This window comes from Rhineura floridana, chromosome 3 (assembly GCF_030035675.1).
Source record: "Rhineura floridana isolate rRhiFlo1 chromosome 3, rRhiFlo1.hap2, whole genome shotgun sequence".
NCBI lineage: Eukaryota > Metazoa > Chordata > Lepidosauria > Squamata > Rhineuridae > Rhineura > Rhineura floridana.
Genome location: NC_084482.1, coordinates 103,043,778 through 103,069,760, shown reverse-complemented (window position 1 = coordinate 103,069,760; position 25,983 = coordinate 103,043,778). Strand labels below are relative to the sequence as shown.

At 42.2% G+C, this 25,983-nt stretch overlaps 1 protein-coding gene across 20 annotated transcripts in view; it reads right to left on the bottom strand.

The window, feature by feature from the left end:
* JADE2 (jade family PHD finger 2) overlaps nucleotides 1–25,983 on the bottom strand; it is a 220,966-nt gene that overhangs the window by 17,048 nt on the left and 177,935 nt on the right. For all 20 annotated transcript variants that reach the window (XM_061617123.1, XM_061617116.1, XM_061617118.1 and 17 more), the window contains one exon: nucleotides 10,888–11,005. In XM_061617123.1, the coding sequence (XP_061473107.1) occupies nucleotides 10,888–11,005 (118 nt within the window). The remainder of the gene's footprint in view (nucleotides 1–10,887; nucleotides 11,006–25,983) is intronic.

Sequence of the window (25,983 nt, the reverse complement as noted above, 5' to 3'; positions counted from 1 at the left end):
AAGCAGAGCTGGCACCAGCTTGCCCTGGGCCCATGGTCCCTGCCTGCGCCTACCTCTCCCATTGCGGTAAATGCTGGCTGCGCTGCATGCGCATGCCTACCATCAACCAAGATGGTTGCTGGCAGGCATGTGCATGTGCACACCATCAACCAAGATGGCGGCAGAGGCATCAGCCCCTTAGGGAAGCCTCGGCAGCCATCTTGGTTGATGGCAGGCATGCACACAGCATTGCCAGCAATCACCCAAATGGGAGAGGCAGGTGAAGTGTGTAGGCAGGCGTTGTAAGGGGGTGCCTCTCTGTGATCCGGGACAGGGTTGGGAGCTGACGGTGCCGTGGATTGGGAGCACTACCCACCCACCCTAAACAGGGGCCTTTCTGGGACCCAGGGGCCCTCGGCCAGGGCCTGACCTGGCCACCCTCTGGCGCCAGCCCTTAAAACAAGGCACATCTAGTTTAGCATTTTCTTTCTAAAGTGGCCAGCCATGTGCCTCTGGGAAGCTCACAAACAGGACAGGACAGGAGAGTGACCACTTCTGACGCTGTTTACCCCCCAGCTTTGGGTATCCAAAGGCATACTGTCTTTGAACATGGAGGTTCCATTAACTATCATGACAAACTTATTTCGATGGTTTCTCAAATGTCTGGAAGGGCCCCATGATAAAAAAAAGAACCAATGCCTGTTAGATTTATTGGTTTCTTGGGGCCATACCATTTTAGCACAAAACCTCAGCTAGTGCAGAATATTGCAGAAACAGCGCTAAGTGGCCTTGGAAACATGTGAAACCTTTATTGTTCCGCTAGCTACCATTATGTTTCTGGGCTCAATTCAAAGTCATATTTGTTGTAAAGCCCTAAATGGTTTGGGAACAGGGCTGCATTCAGGCATTAGGTTTATTGCGTTAGTTTTATAATTATAACGTTAGTGCTTCTGTTGCCATTTCTAACATTCCGTTCACACTGCAGTACCTGTTGCATTATGGAACTGTTGCTTTTTGAATGCTAACGCCATGTTGTGTTAAATTTCATTCACATCAGTGGGTGTGATGTGATGCAAAAATGAATATCACTGGACATGTCAATCCCCCATCCTTTCCAGACACGTGCACTTCTGTTCTCCCATGAAAACCCAGAGAAAGAAGTATATGCCAACATACCGCCCCATATTTCATCACTTTACTCGTGATTTTCTGGGTAATGGGGTTGCAAACTGATTTTTTCTTGAAGCAATTAACTTGGAAATGAAAGCTAAACTTCCACTAGACTTCCAGAAGTGGCTTTTACATCGTGTGAAAGATCAAATAAAATGCAGAAATTATCAGGAAAGGAAATGTCACAGAAATGGAATAAACTGCTGTCTGAATGCAGCCCAGAATTCCTGAAACCTCTTTCCCCCAATTATGATCATGATTTTATTTCTATGGCGCCTTTTAGCCAAAAGGCCCTCAAGGCGGCTTACAAAAAATAAACACAAATATAGAAATACATACCAATAAAAACAGTACCATTTACAAAAATTAAATAACAAGATAATAACATTGTTAAAAAGCCAATGAGCCAGACCAATCTCAGAGGGCACTTGGAGAGGCTCTCCTGCATGTCCCACATTTAGCTAAGGTACATCTATTGGGAACGTAGGAAACTGCTTTCTCCATGGCCTTGTCCAGGCTCCGGAACTTTGACCTTTGTCTTACTGTACTTTTGCTACCTTCTTAAGACCTTTAGTTTGCCTGATTATCTACCATCATCTGCTTGTTTAGCTGCTGCCTCTGTCTTCTGTTAATTGTTTTGATTTTGGATCATTTAGGTAAGTTAGATTGTTGCATTTTTAAAAATTTGCTGCGAGCCTCCCTATAGTGGGAAAGTGGGATATAAATCTATTTATAAATAACGTGGTATTTTTGCTTGCAAAGTGGAGGAGAAACAGACACCGTGTGCTGGTTAGTGGCAAAGGGAAACCCTATTATGATAAGCCTGTCTAGGCTGAACTATGGGAGTTTATATTCTGAACTCCCCCAATTCTTAATTTGCTCCATCAGTAGCCATATGTAGTTGCTAGTCCCCATCTTATAGTACTACATGACAATATAATCTCCACTGTGATATACAGGACAGGCTAGAAGAATTTCCATAACTTCATCTTTCACAAACCAAACTTCCAAAGTGACCACAAGTAACAGTAAGAAAGGCCACTTAAGCATATTTCCAAGGAAGCAGATTTGTTTTGGAAGTAAAGGCTTCTGGGCTACAGATCAAAATAGCAAAATGTAACTCTCATGCATTTCTTGGGGTTATTTAATAGCCTCTATGACCACTGGGATTACAAAATGATGCGCCAAAATTAAACTCCCAGGGCAAGAGCTATTATTTAACCAAACACATTGTAAGTAGGAAGTAAGTGTGAAAATGATTTCTATAGGTCTATCTGGTGAATGCTAAAGCACAATGGTATTATTTGAACGAACGGCTTATCTGTTTCAGAAAAAAAGAAATACAGAGCAAAAACTGATATCTATTTCTCTTAAACAATGGCTTTAATTGAGTTCTTTCTGATTTGTAAACATATAAATTGGGACATCAGAATGAGGCCCATCTATTCTTGTTATAATTATTTTTAAAGCACCTATGATTGCCAGGTGCTATGTGTGTGTGTGTGGGGGGGGGAAGAGGCCCTGCCCAAAGGCTTACAATCAAAGGTAGCTAGTGAACAGAGATCCAGACTTATGATTTTGTTCATAGCTGAGATTGGTTTTTCTAGCGAAGCTGCAATTTCTTTGTAAATCACAGGACTGATATTCGTGGGTCTTTTGTGAAAGTTTGCATCACCTCAAGCTAGCAGTCAAATCTCGGCTTCAACTGAAACAGAGAAGACAACTCAGCTCCAATCAATTCAATTCCTGTACAAACTAAGCTGGTAAATGGGAACCATTTGGAGTAGGAGACTGAAATGAGACACCTGCACCAAAACATCCTGGCTAATTACAAATCCGGCATGGAAGCTGCCATGGATACACAACATGGTACACCACCCAATGTTCATGCTGCAACTACTATCCAAGGCTCAAAGGGTCTCATAATCCATGGAGATATATTGTACTTTACTTATGGTTGCTGTACTGCATATTAATTGCAACCCTGTACCTCTAGGTAGCTGTGTGTGTGGGGGTTGTGGTTTTCATTTACCTTTCTTCTAATGGGAAGAGATGGTGTGTATCCAGAGACCAGGAACAAAGTGAGAAAAGAAAAGCTAGGAAGCAACCTGCCCCCCCCAAGTTAATAAGATTTACCCTACAGTAAAAGGCACAGAAACGGAACACGTGCAGCTCAACAAAAAAATTAAATGACTCAAATTCCAGCTAGTTCAACAGGTTTGAGTGCAATGTGAACAATCAAATTAACTTATGTTAAATGATGAGAGGGAAGGACTTAAGAATTGTCTTGGTGGATTGGACCGAGGGTCAATCTAGTCCAGCAGTCTGTTTCCAAAAGGGGCTGGCCACATGCCTCTTGGCCTTAATGCACAGAGCCACAAAGCCTCTGCTGCTTGCCTTCCTTCTACTACTTACCCTTGGCACCTGATTGTCAGAGGAATACTGATTCTGCATATCGGGGATGGGCAACCTATGGTTGCCTAGATGATGTTGGACTCCATTTCCCATTCGATTCAAGGTGCTGGTTTTAACCTATAAAGCCTTACATGGCTTGGGACCACAATACCTGATGGAACGTCTCTCCCAATACGAACCCACCCGTACACTACGCTCAACATCAAAGGCCCTCATCCGGGTGCCTCCTGCGAGGGAAGCTGGGAGTCTGGCAACAAGGGAGAGGGCTTCGTGGTGGCTCCCAAAGTATGGAATGATTTTTCTGACGAGATGTGCCTGGCGCCAACACTGTTGTCTTTTCGGCGCCAGGTCAAGACTTTCCTCTTCTCCCAGGCATTTTAGCATGTGTTTTTAAATTGTGTAAATTGTGTTTTAAATTGTTTTTAAAAGATGTGTTTTATATTTGTATATTTATTTTTAATGTTTTTAGCTACTGTAACCCACCCAGAGAGCTTCGGCTATGGGACGGTATACAAATACAATAAATAAAATAATAAATTGGCCCAAGCCAACATAGCCAATGGTTAGGGATAATGAAAGCTGTAGTCCCAACAACAGCTAGAGGAGTACAAGGCTCCTCTTGTTATTATGTTGATAGGCCACTCCTTAAACAATTTGTCAATCCTTTTTGAAGCCCAGGCCAGTGGCCCTCACCACAACATGTGGCAGTGAATTCAAGAATTCATTATGGAGATTAAAAAAGGGCAGGGTTTGGCTTCGCCTGTTGACTTCTGATACATATAGGATATTAACTTCACACCTGACTGCAATCTTTATTTTTAAAAGGTTAAAGTATTTATCTAGAGATACTCGCTTCAATTTATATTACATTATTTATATTATATTTACCCACGATTGTGTACTCTATGGGTATATTCTTAATGGTAAGGAGTGTGCTATATATTGAGTAGTACTTTGGGATCCAGAGTGCTGTGTGGGGTATTCTATGCATTCACATGGTCTTTTCATCTTCCCTTTTCTGGTGCCAATTCCTCCCTCCCTGTCTCGGTAATTCCCAGAGGGTAGAAAGAGGTTGCTACAAAAAGGAAAAATCATGGACGTGCAGAAGTGCTTTGCATGTTATCCATGGGTCTCTCTGGATACCTGCTATCATACACATCCATGGTACTTATGATACATACTAGGGGCTTCTCTCGCCAGCCCCACCTACTGTTGCCAGCACTCTCCCCATGTGTCACCAGCACTCCCTCTCCTGCACACAGTTTGCCAGCATTCCCCTCCCTCCCCCTGCACATGGGTCACCAGTGCTTCCCTGCCCCAAGGGTCACCAGTGCTCCCCCTCCCTCCCCCCATGGGTCGCCAGCACTCCCTCCTTTGTCCTTCTAGGTCATCACCAAAGCCCCTCCCTTCCCCATGGGTCACCAGCCCGCCCCCTGCCCTCCACAGGTCACCAGCCCTTCCTCCCCCTGCCCGCACAGGTCGCCCTTCCCCCTTCCCCACCCACCCACCGAGCCAACACAGCTGCCTCAGCCCTTCTCACTCACTGCATGCTGCTCTTGCTGCCGCCACTCGGCATCTTGTGCACCACTCCTGCCCCACCTCACCGCGTCCCACTACTTGGAAGCGTTCACGGGTAGTGTGACGCTTAGAAAAATATTATATGGAATATTATATACTAAGATATGTATTGTATGCAGTATTTGAATTCAAGGTAACATTTGAAAATTGCTGTAAGTTGGTCTTGTTGATGAGTTGTGGGCCATGGGCTCCCTTTGGGAGGAAGGGTGGGATAATAATAATAATAATAATAATAATAATAATAATAATAATAATAATAATAATAATGTTTACAATTTTAGTATATTCAAATGGAACTTCTACTAAAAAAAAATCTTGTTGCAAATTCCCACATGTGACAGTCATTCTAGAATGTTGACTGCTTTGCTTCCACAGAGTCAGGGGAAATTCAAGGTCTGCCACAGTGACTGCAAAAAAATAATTAAAAAGCAGCATTTTGAATATATACTCCATAGCTAAAGAACATGTTCACAAAGGAGAACTCTAAATTCAACAGCACAGAATTAATTTGTATCCCTTAGTCACTGTAAAACTTGCTGCCAGGGATAAACTTCAATTCTTGATGCAATGAAGGTTTCCTGCCCACCAGGGCTGTGGAGTCGGAGTCGGAAGCAATACCGACTCCGACTTCAAAATAAATTTTGGTTGACAATTTTTTTAAAATATAAATTCAAAATGTCAAAGAAGCTTCCCATGAAGTCACCTGTAGTTGAGCATTTCACCATAACTCAGGATGGAAAACATTTTGTGTGTCAGTGTATGACACAGGACCCAGATGAAGACAAATGCTGTGATGCCAAGATCAGTGCATATTCAGGCAGCGATAAAAATGCTCCTGTGAGAGCTTCCAATTTAAAAAGACATTTACAGCCCTTTCCAGGGCTGTGGAGTTGGAAGCAATTTTGGGTGGAGTCGGAGTCGGACAGTAGAAAAATAGAGGAGTCGGAGTCGAAGGTTTGGCGTACCGACTCCACAGCCCTGCTGCCCACCCATGAAACTTTCATGTCATTTCTACTGCCTTCTCGGCAGATTTTGTTCTTCTCCCCCTGACTTCCAATTTAATTTGAAAATCTGCACAAACATGCTGAAGTGAAATATTAGCCAATGAGGAAGTAACCCTACCAAACTAGTCTATGAAATGTATGACCCCACAGACTGTTCCAGCAATATCATGAGTCACACCATTAAAACTCAGAAAACACATTGGCCACAATCTAGTGCAGCATTAGGTGAGTTTAAATCCACAGGAATCTCTGGGACTTGCCTAAATCGTCGTCGTACTGTATTAGTTTTCTTTGGGTAAGAAAAGCTATGGTGATGAAAAAGACACTCCTGAGTTTTGACTTATTTCCTTTGTGAGCTCCCTCTTTTGATAGAAAAAAAATACAGGAGTCAAGTGGCAGCTTACCGACTAACACTGCAATCCAAATCCCCTTTGTGCTGGTCTGGATGTTCTTCTGCCCAGCCCTGCTAGCCTCTGCCGGGGTGAAATTTCCACTTCTGCCTGCATTCTGGGGCTGGAAGGGGCTGAGCCAGCCCAGATCCATGTTCACAGCATCAGTCATTTGCATCCCCCCCTGCACTTTCCGCCCCAGCTGCTGTATGCAACAGGGCTATAGATGTTATGGTGGCCCCACCAACTCTGTTAAGGCTCACCAGGCAGGGTAACGACTGCAGGTTAACAGACTACTTGTGGCATAAATATTTGTGGACTAGATGCATAATGAATGATTGCCAGTTGGCAGAGATAAATGTATGGATACTGCATTAAACACTAGGACAAAAGGCAATGAAATACAGCAGTAGGTTTGTGACATTTCTATGGAGATCCCAAATGTATACAAGATAAGAATGGAGTGATCCATTCATAACAGTAGTCACTGTGATAAAACTGTATTTTAGCTATGCTATTCTAATTTAACAGTTTTAAGATATGTTGTTAGACTACTATTCCCATCTCCTTGACCACTCGCCATGCTAGCTGTAGGTGATGAGAATTATAGTCCAATAAATTTGGATGACACCACACTGGCTTTCCCAGTGTGATAAGTTCCTTAAAGTTTTATTCTGCCTCTGATTGTGGTGTCATAAATATAATTATGGGATTTTACCTTCTGTGCACAAAGGAAGTTTGTATCATGATCAAACAGATCTGGAGCCACTCGTTTCTCAGTGAACACATTCCTCAACCCCTCAAAATCTAACTCAAACAGAATCTTTCAGCAAAAGAGAATGTGGTCCAGACAGTCCTAAAGAAACCCTAACCACGTGATGACTTCTGAGGAGGCTCCAAAGCCACAACACAACAACTGACTGAAAGCTCTGCCAAATAGCCAGATGCTCCTTCTGGAGAAAATGTTACATAGTTTTGAGTTTGGGTTTCTGTGCTTTTGTTGAAAAAATAAATAAATTACATGATATGGTCTCAGCAACTGTGTGCTTCTAGGCTGGAGTTTGTGTTTATTTTTAAAATATTCAGATTGTTGTATGCATTATAAGGCTCTCCTTATTAACAGATACAGCAACTTAATTTACAGATAAATCTGAAAGCAAAGAGGAGCAAATGATTGGCTGCTAGCAGTTCAACCATTGATCCTTAATAGAGCCAGAGGCAGTTGCCAAGAAGGCAGTGCGACTGCTGGTAAACCATGCCAGTGAACCAGATGCTGCCACTAAAAACACTCACATCTAGAGCCTTTGGAGCCAAGATGAGCAATAAAAATACAAAGTAGGTGGAAAGGAACAGCATGCTTCTGCAACAGGATTTCATCAGGCCAGGTTGATTAAACAAAAAATAACGATCAACTAAGGCAGTTAGTGTTTCTAGCTCATTTCCACCTTGGAGGTGTTATATGGCTTGTTAGCACAGGGGCAGCAGAAACCATAACAGCAGGTTCTTATGTAAAGCATGAAAGTAAAGGAGTTGCCCTGATGTCTTCCTAACAATTGTAAGATTATTTCATGTGTGTTCAGAAGGAACCTCATCACTTATGACAAGAGGGGCTGGCATCCCCTCCCCCCAATTCATCGATGGGAGATAAAAGCACAAATCTCACTCTGAGTCTCATTTTAAACAACTGCAGTGTCTGACATGTAAGTAAGCTAGGCCCTGGGTAGTTCTGCAAACCAGTTAGCTGTAGTATCATTCCAGAATTTCAAGGCAATGAATTGTAATTCATTATAATTCATTATCTTAAGGTGCTGGACTACAACCTGGAAGATCAGGGTTCGAATCCCCACACAGCCATGAAGCTCACTGGGTGACCTTGGGCCAGTCACTGCCTCCCAGCCTCAGAGGGAGGGAATAGTAAACCACCTCTGAATACCGCTTGCCATGAAAACCCTATTCATAGCCTCACCATAAGTCGGGATCGACTTGAAGGCAGTCCACTTTTTTTTTAATCTGAGCTGGTTAAGTGATTGTACTCCATTACAACAAAAAGGATGTTTTATGAAAGTAATATCGTAACTAACTTCATGTCCTGGTGTTTAAAAACAGACAAAAAAAATATTATCTGCCTGACCACTCCATCTTCAAACTAGACTCACAATTTTTTGAAGACAATACTTTCCTCCTCTCACCCCTTTGAGGTTTACTGTTATGATTAGATATCAGGTAGGCCTTGAGGCAACCAAAGATAGTTAAATGGTGACTGCAAGTTGGTCTAACTGTATAATATTCAATGGGTTGTATCCAATGTTAGTTCTACTCTAAGCAGACCCACTGAAATTATTAGACATGACTAACTTTAGTCCATTGATTCCAATGGGTCTACTCTTAGTAAAACTTAGTTGGATATAACACAGTGCCGTTACTTAGTGGTGAATGATCTGTCAAACATTGGAAGACTGCCTCATGGAAGCTGGAATTTGTATTCCAGAAAATCATGTGTGGATTCAGGAGCAGCTGGTATTTCTTTGGGTTGGTAAAGATTCCATTTTTAATGCCTGAACATGTTCAGCACTTCTAAAGGAAAGAGTGCCTTTCAACATAAGTGAAGTGCCCTCTTCTCACTGAGAAAGATCACGTTTTCCTCACACCTGCGGATAGGGAAATGGCTCCCAAGGAATGAGCCTGACTTTCAACAAAGATGAGCCCCAGCTTCTCACATGTAGAAATTAAGCCATACCATATGGGTAAAATTTTTGAATTTACGCATCTTTATGGGAACACATACACATGCACTGCCAAAAAACAAAACAACTAATATATCAAATATTTAAAAATGTCAGGGAACTCTTGGTTCTGGTGTACACAGCTTTGTAAAAACAAAATAAAAACACCATTCAACCTTAAAAACTAAACAACTTTTTTCCCCTAACATGAAAAAAATGATTTCATCACATGGACAAAGATAACTCTTTCATTTGAGCCAAGCTCCACCGGAATTAGAATTAGAATTGCTATTTGCAATGGTCATGGCTCAATCTCAGGAATGTGATGATCCCTCTGATTATGTGCATGGTACCTTTTCCCCAAAACACGAAGATGTTCTGCCTATTCCCAGAGATATGGAGGCTGATTGTGATTATGTCTGAGATTAGGCAGAATATCTTTCAGATTTGTGGGGAGAGGAGATGGACTATTTTAATCAAATGTAACATCTGATAAGAAAGGTGATGGTTCTCAAGTCTTACGAACTGTCCCTCAGACTCACAAGAAAGTCAGGCAATACAAAGCAAGCTATGAAGTGAATGCCATGCTTGACACCATTAAGAAAATACAACTCAGCTTGCTGTCCACAGAAAGCAGAGTTGTCCCTCTCTCTATCTCATACTTGCACGTCTCAGGGCCAAACTATACATTACGATAACATGACTGATTTTTCAAAACATAAATAGCTGTCACAGGTGAGGCATGGGGGAAAGCAATCAGTATCATGATGAACTAGGGAGGGGAAGTTCAACCTTTCCCCTTTGCTACGGCTCTGATAGAAATCCTTCCTCCAAGCTTCTTCTTTACATCAGGAGACAAATGAACAAACTGATGCAGTTGTCTTTAATTCTATTTCTCCTCCCCTACTTTGATTAGGACAGGGATTTGCCATAAAGGTAGTTGCGTTTTACACATGGTTTAACATGTAAATTAGTCCCCACTCTCCCCAAGTCTAAGGATGCAATCCCAACCCTACTTACCTGAGAGCAATCCTCACCGGGTGGATTCACATGTAACACTAAGCCATGATTCACGTGTATCAATGTTTATAAACCAACAAGAAAACATGGTGCCATTCGTTTGTGGTTAAGATGTTGGGCTAGGTTTGGATGATCAAATTAGTGTTACATGCAAACCAGACCATTGAGGATAATAATAATTGTTTCTGAGTCGACATGGTTAGGATTGTGCTGGAAGTCAGGGCTACAGACTTATACTCTATCCTCCCTCCCTGCCTACACCATTTTGTCAATATCTTACTGTACAATATGCAACCATTTTATACAATATCTCGCACACTAAGGACATGGAATGATGCATTTACTCCCCATCCCCCTCGATAGATTAACTTTAACAAAAAGTGTAGCAAGCAGTATTTGCAGGTTTGCATAAGCACAGTACTGTTTCTGAAAAGATTAGTGATAAGAGCCTATGGGCTATGCTTCTCCCCAAAATACTTTTTTTTAAGAAGACATTATTAAAAAGATGCCACTTGGCTCTCCAACATTTACAACCTATAATATCACTAGTAAAATGCAATAATCATGTTTGTGACAGCAGGTTTTCTAGGCCCCAGTAGGAACACTTACCTGGGTAAAGATCCTTTTCAATAAGTTTCATCTGGAGATGGAAGATCTGTTCCTGGAGTTTGCAAATGGAGTGCTTCATTTTCTCTCGCCTTGTCACCATGTAACAAAGATTTCTAACCTGCAAAACAAAATAAGAAGAATTTCTACTTTAGTAGAGAATCCTGAGAAAAATCTACTGGTAGCTCAGCTCCTCAAAATACCACCCAAATTTCTCTGCTTATCCTTGCTCTAAATTAATCAAATCTTTCCATTGCACACCTTATTGCTCTATCCTTCATGCCTCCACTCCTGTACACTTCACAGGCAGTCTGAATTATGCAAATACTGCAGGCTAGAAACCACTAATAAGCACCTCCTTTTTGGCTCAGACATCAGACTGACACTTATGACTCTATCTGATAATAAGCTAAAGCAGGGATGGATAACCTGTGGCCCTCCAGTTGTGCTTGAACTACAACTTCCATGATCCCTGGCCAGTAGCCAAAGTGGCTGGGGCTGTTGAAAGTTGGGACTCCAGCCATATCTGGAGAGCGGCAAGTTTCTCATTCCTGAGCTAAAGGAAAAGGCTGCCATAAACTGCCTTGGACCATCAACAAAAATCGTTTGGTGTCTGTTTTATTTATATATATATATATATACAATAAAGTAGGGGCAGATCATCTGTATTTTCAAGCCGTAATTGTTTACAAAGAGATGATACCGCAAGTATTTTGTCCAGACCAAATCAGAGAATTTAGTTGACTGTGTCCACAAAAAAAAAAAAAAAAAAAAGGAGGGAGGGAGGGAGGGGAGAACAATATATACATATATCCCACGAGCCCCCAAGTGTCTGTTCTTCTGGTTGTGAGAGTGCGAACTCTGGTGAAAGAGTAAGGGAAGGTGAAACGTGCAAATTCCAGTTGTTAGAAGACACCCTGTTGGAAACTAGAAGCAGTATGTGTTTTCTCCTCAAGTATACCTCTGTACCTTCTTATATCTTAATACAAGAAGAACTTATACTTTCAATATAAAATATAAATATAAAAAGTATTTTACAATTCACCTCTTTTTTTATTTTCCTCAAAATAACACCTGGAAGTAAATCACTGTTCCCATTTTAGTGACAAGGGGCAAGATTCATTGGGAAGTTCTCCTGGGCAAACCCCACTGGCATTAATGGGGACTGTGCAAGAGAACTTCCTGATGGATTGTACCATGCATCCAAGGAAATGGAGGATGATAGACGGTGGTTTAAACATGAACCAAAGGATCAAGGGCCGAACACAACTAACCATTTAAAAATATTTCTTTAAACATTATGTTCAAGAAAATAAAACCAAAATCAAAACATATTAACCAAGATAATAAAAAAGATGGTTTGAATTAAATCTTGCCGTTTCCAAAGTAACAACTCGGTTTTAAAACAATTCCAAAGCTGGACAATCCAGTTTACATATGACTGCATTGGGGGAGGACAGTGGAATCTTCCCTGATTTTGGGCTTTAACTTGAGGTAAAGAAACTGGAGGCCTTGGAAAATGTTTACAGTTCACACACTTGTGCTCTGTGTAAGAGGACATTTTTTGGAAACAGCAAAGCCCCACTGCAACTGATGCTTGTTGTAATTAAGTCTGCAAGCCTAACTCTTCCCACACCACAAGCAGGGCTTTGAGGAGTGGCAGAGCTACTAGCAAATCCACAGAAGCCATGGCAGAAGGGGGGGATCTGATTTAATCCCTGCACCAGCTTTAGGATGGCACACCGATCTGGTCCAGATCAGGCCTGATGTCAACAGCTCCATCCCCTTCCCATTTGAGGGATTTCTGCTGGTGGGGATGCCACCAATGGCCCACTCACATGTTTGGTGGCTGGCCAGTTCAGCTAACAGAACTGTGTGGAGAGACACCTCCACTCAGTCCAAACCCCTCACAGACCGACATAAGGCGGCTTTGGACTACTCTGGAAAAAGTGCAAATACATAACCAGCACTTACCACAAGTGAAACACAAAATCTAGTTTCAAGTTTCTTGCACATTGTGGGCTGGACAAAAGGTGAATTGTTTAGGGAAAGTGCAAATGGCAGTAACTAAGTTAAAATGTAGAAGTTACTACTAGCAAATAGTAATGACTCACAGATTAGTGGTTTAAATGTGTAAGTAATTATTGACAGAAGGTCTCTGCTTCTTCTAAGCGACAAAGATAAAATTTTGACCTGAACCCACTTGTAGGACATGACAAAGCTCAAGGCTGGAAAATATGGAGTTATCCCATTTTATCCTCCTCATAACGACTTTATGAACCAGGTCGGTCTGAGGCACAGTGACTCCCAAGACCACCAAGTGAATGTCAAGGCTCAGAAGGGATTGGAATTTGGGTTTTCCACATCCAAATCCAAAATATAACCACTATTTCACAATCGCTCTCATGCAGGCAACCACTGTGCCTTCAGCCATCACGAGGCCGTCCAGCTATCTTTCTTTCCTTCAAGCCAAGGTGGAGCTACCAGGGTAATTCATTATTTTGTGTGAGCATGACTTTGGTGATGGGAATGAACTTTAAAATCACAGTGTGTGTAGGATATGCTTAATATAATTCAAGTCTACAGCTTAGTTCAGGTGTTAATGTCTATAAAAGAATTCTTTTATGGAATGCAGTAATAGAACTGCAAAATGTTTTTATGCCATTACATTTTAAGGGCCTGTGTTGCTAGTAAAACCTCTGTGAAGGGAGCTATATGGCAAAGATGTTTGCTTACATTTCTGTAGCCTCTAGGTGTGGGATTGATTTACAAATGGCAAAAAAGTACAGTGCCCTACTTTGTGGGGCACAGTAAACCACAGTTAATGGTTTTACCATGAATGCATCTTTCTGGACCATTTGTCAGCTTCCTGCTAGCATGCAGAGGGAACAAAAACGAACCCTGGCTTAGTGTTACATCCAAACCAGGGATCGTGGTTTGTTTAGTTCCAACAAGCCATTATCAGTAATCCTGCAAACCCTGGCTACAGATTGTGGTTTATTGGGAGTGAAACAAGTCGCAACCCCTGGTTCAGATGCAACACTAGGGCTGCAATCCAATAAACACTTACCTGGGAGTAAGTCCCACTGAACCCAGCGGAGTTTACTTCTGAATAGACATGTAATGAATTGCAGCCTAAGCCAGGAATTGTGGCTTGTCTCCCCCCAGTGCAAGCAGGCAGGAGACAAACAGACCAGAAAGAGATGCAAATGATACTATTTTATATGCTAGAGTGTAATACTTACATAGCAGAGACTGGAGGAACCCCCCGAATGCTATAAATGATTTCAGTGTTAAACACTTGCTTCTTTTTTCAAAACTATTTTTATTTTCTGACAAAAACCAAACAGGCCTACAACCACCAAAGAAGATACAACTAGCAATGCTGCTATTGTCTGATAACAGCTAAATAATTGGATCCAGCAAGCTTGTAATGCCAAGTGTCTGTAAATATAGGGTTGCCAGGTCCATGGCCTGAGAGTGATCCTGTATCTTTAGGAGAAGAGAAAGTCAGCCAAGTGCAGGTGTTCTTGCAACAATGTAATGGGAAAAACCACAAGGTGGAATTCTCCCTTCCCCCTGCACAACTTTTAAAGATACAGAAGACCTCTTGGAGGCCAGGCCTGCAACAGGATTTCATCAGGCCAGGTTGATTAAACAAAAAATAACGATCAACTAAGGCAGTTAGTGTTTCTAGCTCATTTCCACCTTGGAGGTGCTATATGCAGAGCTTGGAAGATTACTTTTAAAAAGTAATAAATTACAGTTACATGGCCCAAAAAAGTAGTAGTTACCGTTACAATTACAATTGCTCTGAAAGTAACTGATTACTTTTCCTCCAAAGTAATTGCTACAATTACATTTCAGTTACTTTAAAAAAAACTGCCTATGAGGTGCTGGCCTTGGCTGCTGCACATCTAAGCAGCCTAAAACAACATTAAAAATAAACAAACACATACAGAGGTAGTAGAATAATTATTTTTATTCATAAGATAGCAATGGTGGTCTCTCCGCTGGTAAGGGTTGTGGGGAGGGCGGCTGAGGCCACTACTCAGATCTTTGCACATCAAACCAAGTGCAACCCCCCCACTCAGCCAGCCAGCATAATCTCTCTCACTTAACCACCTCCCAGACCCTGTCCTGCCACCAACTAAGGGACACTCACGCAAGCAAACATTTTCCCCTGAGACGCAAAAAAGTTAAAATACTGCAAATGCAGTGTGTGTACACACACACACACACACACACACACACACACACACACATTGTCATCTTTCACCTTCACAGTTCTTTATCTCCATTCTGCTGTGGCCTTCTTCTCCTCCTTTATCCATGTTCTTGACCTCCGAATCCTTTTCCCCTCCATTCTTCACCACCACTATCCGTTTTTTTAAATAATTGTTTTCACTCCACCCCATCTCAGTCTCTGCCTCCTCTCTCGTCGCCTCGTACCCATCCACAGAGCATGAGGAAAGAGTGACACTGCACAGAAGCCCACTTTGAGGCACAAGATTTTCATCCACAAATCAGAGGAGCAGAAGACTTCCCCTGCTCCCCCCCCAAGTAATGCCCCAAAGTAATTCTGGAAATGTTACAATTACTCCACAAAAGTAGTAAAATTACTCCTAGTTCTATTACAATTAAAACGTAAAGGAATTACCCACTCATTACTCAAAAAAGTAATGAATTACAAGTAATTCGTTACTTGTAACTAGTTACTTCCAAGCTCTGGCTATATGGCTTGTTAGCACAGGGGCAGCAGAAACCATAACAGCAGGTTCTTATGTAAAGCATGAAAGTAAAGGAGTTGCCCTGATGTCTTCCTAACAATTGTAAGATTATTTCATGTGTGTTCAGAAGGAACCTCATCACTTATGACAAGAGGGACTGGCATCCCCTCCCCCCAATTCATCAATGGGAGATAAAAGCACAAATCTCACTCTGAGTCTCATTTTAAACAACTGCAGTGTCTGACATGTAAGTAAGCTAGGCCCTGGGTAGTTCTGCTCTTGGCTGACTTTCTCTTCTCCTAAAGATACAGGATCAGTCTCAGGCCAAGAACCTGGCAACCCTATATAAATATAACCACATTGGGTGGTATTTAATGCTAGTCCTACTCAAGAGTAGACCCAATGAAGTTAATAGGCACAACTAACAGGTTAATTTCAGTGAGTTTACTCTGAGTAGGATTTAGCTGAATTACAACCCATTTTAAAGGATTGCTACTTAGGATGTATAGATGTTGCTGGTCTTGTTTGCCCCATGGAAAATCCTTCCTCCAAGCTTGCGTATGGTCCCTCAGAGAAGGACCATGCTGACCCACAGCAACTGATAGTGTAACTCAGAAATAAGACTATTTTCCAGCATAGATTTCCAATAAAGTAAAATGTCATAATCTGGTAACTTTCTAGGGACAGCTTCTTTAAGTCCACTATGACTCTGCAAAGTTTCCATCTGAAGATTCTGAATTCAATGTAGAGGAGTATCTCTTAACATCTTTCTACTGTATAAGTTGACTGTCACCCATACTATCAATAAATGTATGTATTTGGGGAGGTGGGGTACCAGGGTCTGTACTGTACACGTTTGACCTCTACCAAAACCAAAAGCTGCGGGATGGATAAATGAGGTTAGAGAAGATGAGCAACACTTGAATACAACTTGAATAGTTTTGATCACTACTTTGCTGACCACAAAGGAGAGGTTATAATAATTCCAAATGTATAAACTCAATATTTACATTTAGACAGTAGCAAGATGTTTTTCTCCTTTAGATCCTATAGTTTAGTCGTAGGGTGAACCTCGGCATATTTATACTACCTACGTACATCTGTAGCATTAATCTCTTTTTAAACTGCCTGCTGTTAAATTCTGTGTTATACATTTGAATTTGCCCCAATTTAATTTAAAGTCCAAATAATGGTCTGAGCTCTTAATATTTGCTTTTGATAGCTGGGTTGTTCTGTCAAATAAAAATCAAATTGTTTGATTTAAAAACAAAGCAAAACAAAACACAAAGCACAAAACACCTTTCTCCCTGGCAGGTGTACAGCAGATGACAATCCTTCTGAAAGTAAACCCAGTCATCCATAGGTCACTTCTGTCTTGCCTGCTTCAGGAGAGCTGCTGTTGTTGTTTCACCAGTGACTGATGACCCAGTTGCAAGAAATTCCCCTCAGAGAAGCTCCATTCAGCATAAATACAGCATGCAGTGGGAATGACAGGGGTAAAAGAAAACTTTGTACCAGTTGGCTATCCTGTTTCAACAGCATAGCTGCTCAGGAGAAAGCAAAGCCAGACACAGATCAAGGAGACCCAAAAGAGCTGTTCAAGTGTCAAATTACTTCCGGACAAATTATCATGCTGAGGCAGCTACAGGGGTCTGAGACCTCAACCACTGACCCCAGAAGTTCAAGATCAGTCCTTGAGTTGAAGAGCTACTGACTGCTAACATTTGCTTTTTCAAATCAATGCAGGGGAAAGAAAAGTCAGCAGCTAATCTCTTAACAGGACTTCATTTATAGTTTAAGCTTCCCTGCCACACACTGTCAGAGGCATGGTGTGAAGTAAATATAGACTTTACAGGCATCTAAATATACCCATCCCCTTTTGACCTGAGTCCACCCTGGTTCATTCATATTCTGCTTTCATTAAAGTCCTGTGCAATGCTGCTACAGTCATACCCGTGAACAGTAAGAGCAGCTGGTATGAAAACAAAGCTTTAGTCACATAACTAAAATCTCTCTGGACTCCTCTCCAGGACCCCAGCCAACTCCTACCTGAATCAGACTTTGTGAAACTGGCCTCTTAGTTACTCTTATATAACCAGGACCTTAGCTACAGTTGTATATACTTGGCACTTAGGGGGGAAAAAGCCAAGCAAAACAAAAACAAAAATTCTGTGCCAATTTAAACACAAACTGTGTCTTGCATGAAATTCAGGTTCATTAAATTTGTATACTGATTCCCATAAAAAACTCCCAAGGCAATCTACAAGCAAGTACAAAAATAAAGGGTTGCATCCAATGAAGACACTGTAGAAGCAGAACTTCTGCTTTGGCAGTGGAGCTTCCCCTGCCTCTCCTTCACCCTGAGCACCCCCAAATCTGCTCTGGAGGGTTGGGGGAACTCCCAGGCACATTTCAGGCAGGTTCTGGAGGCACATGGGGAGAAGAAATGGAGGGGAGGTTCTATTCATTGGCTACAACCCACAATAATGAAATTGCAAAAATAGATTAAAAACAAATTTCACAACAAAATATCAATGATGTACACAGACACAAATGCGAGCTCTGCATTGCTTTAATAGACACCTGCTGCTCATAAGGAGGTTAACAGTTACCCAGGGTATCCACTAAACTCCCAATTCCTGACCACACTGCAAGTAAAGCATTGCCCACAGTTTCAAATTTACCTTGGTAACCAAAGAGATAGTGAATGGCCTGAGAAAAACTCATGTACTTTACTAAAGTTCACCAGGTATGGACCTGTCAGCAGTGTGGATGGGAGACCAATAAGAGTTCCATGTAACCTTTTTGGTTCCACAGGCTAGATCCTTATGGGTCTGCCCACCTGTCAAAATCTACTACGCTTCACTTTTAAGTCTCCGAGATCAGGGACTTAAGGGAAAAGGGAGGAGACTTGCAAAAGCGTTTTGCAAATCTCCCCATGCTTTCTTTTAGGTCCCCTGAGATGGGGGCTTAAAAGAGGAGGGTGGGGGAAGACTCTTCCAAGACAGAGACTTAAAAGGGTTAAGGGTTGGAAGAGGCTTTTGCAAGTCTCTCCCCCTTTAAGACCTTGGACTTGGCAAAAGCTTTAAGACAGTCCTCATGATCCTGTCGAGCATGAGGATTGTCTTAAAATCTTTGCAAAAAGCCTCATCAAAGCAGCTCACACATAAGAGCTGCTTTAAAGAGGGCTTTTGTACAGGGCTTTAATCCCTGCTCAACTGATGGGCACTGATCAAATCCTGCTGCCTTGGCTGTGTGATCTTGTTCCCTGCTGTGAACAGGATTGTGTAGCCAAGGCAGGATTAAACCTTGTCCTCCTGCCTATCAGCTGACATCATTAGTAACTTTAGCAGATGGGTATGGTTTGGGAAAAATGGTCTCATGGGGTAAATGGGACCCATGATTGGCCTGGAAGCTCTCCACGCCTGATTTAAAGCTCATAACTGCAACTTTGAAGCCTAGAAACAGGCTTTTTAAATAAAAAGAAGATGGCATCTGACAGAGATTCTGGATACAAATCTGGAAGACTGAGTAACCACAGTCTGATGTAGTTTTAAACATTTTGGGGTGGTTCACTCTTAAGATCCATATGACGCCTGGAGAGGACCAAGTTCCATGGAGGGACATGATCATGAGGCAGGGGTGCCTTCCTCTCCCATCAGCCAAGACCTAGGTAGATTGCCCCCTGAGAGAGGACCCTTGCTGATCCACATACTAGGCTTGTGGTGATAATGTAATTCCTACTGTCCTTTACTACGCTGATTGATTTGGGGGAAATGTTTAGAAAGAGCTACGGCTTTATTTTTATGTTTCCATGCATATGGTTTTTGGAGGGGACCTGAGAGATCCTGCTCTGTTTCTCCTCTAACTCTAGTGCAGGTTACAATCTCAATCTGCAGAAGCTCAGACTCTGTAGTAAGATGTATGCTCATGACTGTCTGCAAGGACCTCTGCATATTCATATGTGGAAAAGATGACTGGTGTGAGATTGGAGAGTCCCCATAAAGTTTAGAAAGTGGGCAAGTTCAAAAGTTTTGAGAAACACTGGACTATAGCCAGGCAATAAACTAGTATGTACATCATGCCCAGACATTTCAAGCTATCTAGCCATTATGCTGTCACTAGCTGCAGAGCACCAGTTGGCAGACAGGGAGTATGAATACTGCTTTAGCCCTGAACAGTACAATTTGCAAAACCTCACATGTGGAATTTTCCCCAGGTTAGCATCTGTTCGCTGAAAGCCAAACAGGCACTCAACTGCTCAACTAAGATAGATCATGGTTTATCTAAGGGAGCATTGGCAAGCATTCCTTTTGCAACATAGCATAGTTGCCCAGTGAGACCAATGCATATTTGGCCCTCCAATGTTTTTACAGTGTGTTACTTGGTGTCTCCAGATACATTTTGGGAAGGATTGGAGACCAGGGGAGCAAGGGAACATTGACAGCAGAGCCAGTGTGAATGCATTGTTTTGGCAGTGAAACAGAAAGTGCTAACAGGATAGAATATGACTTGGCCCAGATCTGTGGATATGTGTGCACTCCTCTCAGGCAAGCAACAATTGGGCTAAGCTGACTTGTCTTGGCCAGGGTCATTCTTCAGCCACTATGGATCTCAGATGAGGGGAAAGATGGACGATACTTCAACTGGGACAGAAGTGGGTGCACAGTCCAAACAGTCATGGCTGAGATTATTTATTTGTTTATTTATTACATTTATATCCCGCCTTTAATTCCAGAAGGAGCACAGGGCAGCAAATAAATGACAAAACATTAAACGCCTCTTTAAAACAAACATCTTCGAACATCATTTAAAAAAACACTTTAGAAACATATTTAAAAACATACTAAAAACAATTCCAATACAGATGCAGACTGGGATAAAGTATCAACTTAAAAGGCTTGTTAAAAGATGAAGGTCTTCAGTAGATGCCGAAAAGACAACAGAGATGGTGCCTGCCTAATATTGAAGGGGAGGGAATTCTAAAGGGTAGGTACAACAACACTAAAGATCTGCTTCCTAAGTTGTGCAGAACGGAGCTCCTGATGAGATGGTATCTGCAGGAGGCCCTCACCTGCAGAGAGCAAGGATTGACTGAGTATATAAGGGTAAGATCATCTTTCAGGTATCCTGGTCCCAAGCTGTATAAGGCTTTATAGACCAAAACCAACACCTTGAACTTAGCCTGGTAGCTAATGGGCAGCCAGTGCAATCTTTCAGCAGTGGGGCTGACAAGGTGGCAATATCCTGCGCCAGTGAGCATTCATGCCACTGTATTTTGCACCAGCTGCAGCTTCCAGACCAACCTCAAGGGCAGCCCCACATAAAGCACATTACAGTAATCCAGCCTGGAGGTTAGCAGTGCATGGACAACAGTGGTCAGGCTATCTCCATCCAGAAATGTCTGCAGCTGTCTTATCAGCTGGTAAAAGGCACTCCTAGCCACTGAGGTCACCTGGGCCTCTAGCGAAAAAGATGGATCCAGGAGCACCCTCAGACTACGAATCTGCTCTCTCAGAGAAAGTATAACCCCATCCAAAGCAGGCAACTGACCAATTATCCGGACTCAGGAACCACCTACCCACAGCGCCTCTATCTAGCTAGGGTTCAGAGTTAGTTTACTGGCCCTCATCCAGCCTGTCACCGAGTCCAGGCAGTGGTCCAGGGCTTGCATGACCTCTCCCGATTCGGATGTTACCAGCAAATGGAGCTGGGAACAGTGTACTGTTGACACATCTCTGCAAATCTCCTAATGACTACTTCATACAGATGTTACACAGCATTGGGAACAAGATGATATCCTGTGATATCCCATAGCACAACTGCCAGGGGGCTGAAAGAAAAATCACACAATACTATTCTCTGAAACTGATCCTGGAGATAGGATTGGAACCACTGTAAAACAGTGACTCAGATACTCATCTCACCCACGGTCAATGATATCAAAAGCCACTGAGAAATCAAGTAAAAATAACAGGGTCGCATTTCCTCTGTCTGTCTCCCAATAAAGATCATCCATCAGGGCAACCAAAGCTGATTCAGTCCTATAACCAGGCCTGAATCCAGATTGGAAAGAGTCAAGATAATCTGAGATCTGAAGCAGCAATAGAGAATCAGGAGGACTACAAACAGGTGTACAGTCAAAAGTGGACAGGAATGAAGATCCAATCCAACAACAAGGAAAGATAGGAGACGGTAATATCCTCACACACCAGATAAGGTGTCCCAACTGAAGAGCGAGTGCTGGAGGTAGGGCTTCATAGGGCTTAGTGGATAGGGATTGGTCCTTGTGGTCAAGATGACTGAATGCTCAGGAAGGCAAGTACTGAGGCCCTCTAAAGTACAGAGCAAAGTCTGCCAAGCTTGCAATGGAAACATAATGTTGTTTGCACAGGAGGTGAGGTGCCAGAGCCTGGCACCTTGCAAGCAAGACAGTGGAAACGACTATATCCAGCTCCATCCCACCCCATCCAGAAAAAAAGGAAGAATTTCTAATAGGGCTATGCATATGCAGCCCGGCTAGCTAGAACATGTATGAACATATCATCAAGTTGTATGTGTGATTCTTCTTCCAACTAGGGATTGTGTATTTGGAAGCTTGATACCAGTTTGTATACCATTTAGCTGGATTGGATCAAATGTGAATAAATAAGTAAGTTCTCCTCATAATTGCATTGTATTTGTGTGGAGAAACTCTGTGTGGTTCAGACAGGGGTGGAAGGTAGGAAGGAAAAGCTAATTCTCACATAAACACTGAATGCAGTGGCCTCAAGGATATTTTCAGTAATTTATACTGACACACCATGATATTCAATAATACTTTTCATCTCCCCCCCTTTCAGTCTATTACTGTATTGCCCCATGAACTGCTGAGAATATCCATCTGTTTAGTAAGCCTCTAAAAAATAGTGCAAAAACATCACATTTGATCTCCTCCTCGCCATTAATCTGCTAGGTGCTACCAAACTAATAACAGAGCCGTTGTTTGTCAGAGGCTCTTTCCGAAAGCTGTATGGTAGCAGAGACATCATGAATCTGCACTTGCCCAATTATCTGGTTTTATTCTGTCTTTACTGTTTTGGGCAGTGTGCTTCCTGGATGTGAATTGCAAATAACCAGGAAGACATATAAAAACAAGGGCTTGATACTGATGTAATTAAGGAGGATGAACCTTGCACTCAAACAATTATTATTCTTTTCAAAAGCTCTGGGTGCAGTAAGACAATTGCATCCACCCTGGGTGCATTTTTCATTGCAGAATTTATGGAGGAGTAGATCTATAATGTAGTCCTTCTAGGATAGTGTCATCTGCACAATAGAAAACCATTCACCTACATTTGGCCACTTACAATTTATGATATTTTCTGTTTTTAAAAAGTACCTGGAGGAAAAATGCCTATGAAATCTACTGATTTTTGTCACTGGGGTGATTTTTTGTCCCAGTTGATAACATATTCAGGTAAAACAAGTCAATGCACCTTTTTCAAACAAAACCTGGGAAGTATGCAAGTGCCCTTCTACTGACTCAACACACATGGCTTTGTTTGGGGACATTTTATCACCCTGAGACACATTGGAATTTGGCTTGGATGCTACAATGCTCCATAGAATTGCCTATGTCAGTTTCTTCATTTCAGTCTAAGAAGGTTAAAAATCTGATAGATAACAGAATCAAAGTAACAAGTCAGTGGAATGCGTTAAAATCATCACATTTGTGAACAGACACTTGTTTCATAAAAACGGAGTAACATTATGCTAATTAATCCAAATGATGATGCCAGTTTGCAAGTAAAAGCAATCACAAGTTAAGCATTCATAAAATGAAGTAGCTCTTACTTGGACAGTTAATCCAGAATTATAACACAAGAAGAAATCTGCTCATGTGAACAAGCCTTAAGTACTACAAGGTACCCCCCAACTCTAGCTAAAATATGAGGCTTCAGTTTTCTAACTCCTGTAGGTGTTATGTGGTTAAACAAAGGCTTAAAAAAAACCTTTTCAATGAAGTCTCTATTATTGATTCTTTTGGGGGACACTGACCATTGTTTAAATAGTTGCCCACTGGCAAGAATTCTTCCTGATATTTACTAGTGGGAATGTGCAGCTGCCTAAAGGAAAGATATCAGGAGCTAAGGAATAACATCTCATTAACTTAAGGGGCAATTTGCTCCATGACTCCACTTACCTCAGTGGGAATAACATCTCAGGTTGAACTTTCCTTTTCCACAGTCCACTTCGGCAGCAGCCCTAACCATTGTTCAAATCTGGAAATTTATATCAACTCAAACTGTGATTATACTTTACAATTCCTCTGACACTGTTCCCCAACTATAACTGCAGTTTTCTCCAACTTAACTGTGAATATCTGTAGGTGCAGATAGCCAACAGGGGAGGGGGCCTCCCTGTGAAGTTTATTTATTATTATTTATTCAAAATATTTTTATCCCGCCCTTCTACCCTGTAATAGGGCACTGAGGGCAGCTTACAAAAATAAAATCAAACACGTACATAATAAAATTGTAAACAATAAAATCACAAAAACATTAAAATAAATTAAAATACATAAAATACAATATATATATAATACACATATATACATATATATAGGGAGTGGTACTAAAGGGGACTACAAGGGTAAAATTTAATGTGGAAGGCATAAAATCATAAAATCAGTGTGTACCTTCAGTCCCTCCCAAAGGCTCTCCGGAACAAGATCCTTTTCAGAAGTCTCTGGAAAACCATCAGGGAGGGAGCAGAGCGGACTTCTTGGGGTAGGGTGCTCTCTCCCGCGTGCCTGTCAGTTTAATGTCTTTCACTCCAGGCACACAGAGGAGACCAGAGGCAGATGATCTCAAATCCCGGACAGGTACATATGGGCGTAAGCAGTCCCTCAGGTACACTGGTCCAAGGCCATTTGGGGCTTTAAAGGTCAGAACCAGCACTTTGAATTGGGCCTGGAAGCAAATTGGGAGCCAGTGGAGTCAATAAAGCACAGGGGTGATATGCTCCCTGTGCCATGCTCCAGTTAATATTCTGGCTGCTGCATTTTGAACCAACTGCAATTTCTGAACCGTTTTCAAAGGCAGCCCCACATACAGTGTGTTACATTAATCAAGCCTCGATGTCACCAATGCATGTGTCACTGTGGCCAAGTCAACAGCCTCCAGGAATGGACGCAGCTGGTAGACCAGTATGAATTGGCCAAAAGCACTCCTGGCTACCGCAGCCACCTGATATTCAAGCAGCAGAGCAGGATCCAGGAGACTCCCGAACTGCGGACCCATGCTCTCCTTCAAGGGGAGTACAACCCCATCCAGAACAGGTTGTAACCCCATCCCTGATGAAGTTTTTTCCCTTGACCAGCAGTACTTCCGTCTTGTCTGGATTAAGTTTCAGTTTGTTAGCCCACACCCAGCCCTTCACAGGCCTCCAGGCACCGGTTTTCGGATGAGCACTCCCTCCCTGCAATCAGGTGGTAGGGAGAGATAGAGCTGAGTGTCATCAGCATATTGATGTTTCAGACATATCCTGCGCTAACACGGATGGCAAAATCAGGGGTGGGGAACCTCTGGCCCATGGGCCACTCTTGGTCCACCAGAGGGTGCGTTTTAGCCTGCAAGGTCATTTTCTCCAAACCACACCCCACCTGTCAATCAGCTGACATCACTGGGTAACAAGTGCATTCTCTGAGGTAAGCAAAGATTTCAATAATGCTTGGTGCTGCTTCACCTGCCCCTATTAGTTACCTGGTGTCATCGTGACATCAGATGAGTGACAGGTGGGTAGCCCCATCCATCTGTCAAAGTTGGCACATGAGATGTGGGGAAATAAAGATTTGGCTACTAGGCCCAAAAAAGGTTCCCAACCCTTGTTCTAAACTGAACATCATCATCCCCATAAAACTTAATGGTGAAAATGGTCTGTGGAGATTGGGAATAGTGAAATATAAAAAGGGGTTAGAAGAAAATGTTAAGTGGATAATTGGATGTAAGAAGCGGGACGCCTGATCTGAACCAGCAGAAGATGAAGGGGGCTTTGTGATGTTATTATTATTATTCAAAAGAGTGGATATATATTCTATATATTCTATATATATTCTACAAATTGGGTGACGCTGTAACAGGAACAGCACCTGTCAGTCAATGAGGAAGGTTCACATTTAAAACAGTAAATGTTCATCTTATTTGTAAACACCTCAGAACGCATCCTTCACTCGTGTTAATATATGCTTAATGCTTTTTTTAATGACCCCCCCCCTCAGGTGATGTTCTCTATACAGTACACACTTTCTCTGGTCTTTGGAGAGAGAGAGAGAGAGAGGAGAGGGAGAGAGAGAGAGAGGGAGAGAGAGAGAGAGAGAGAGAGGGAA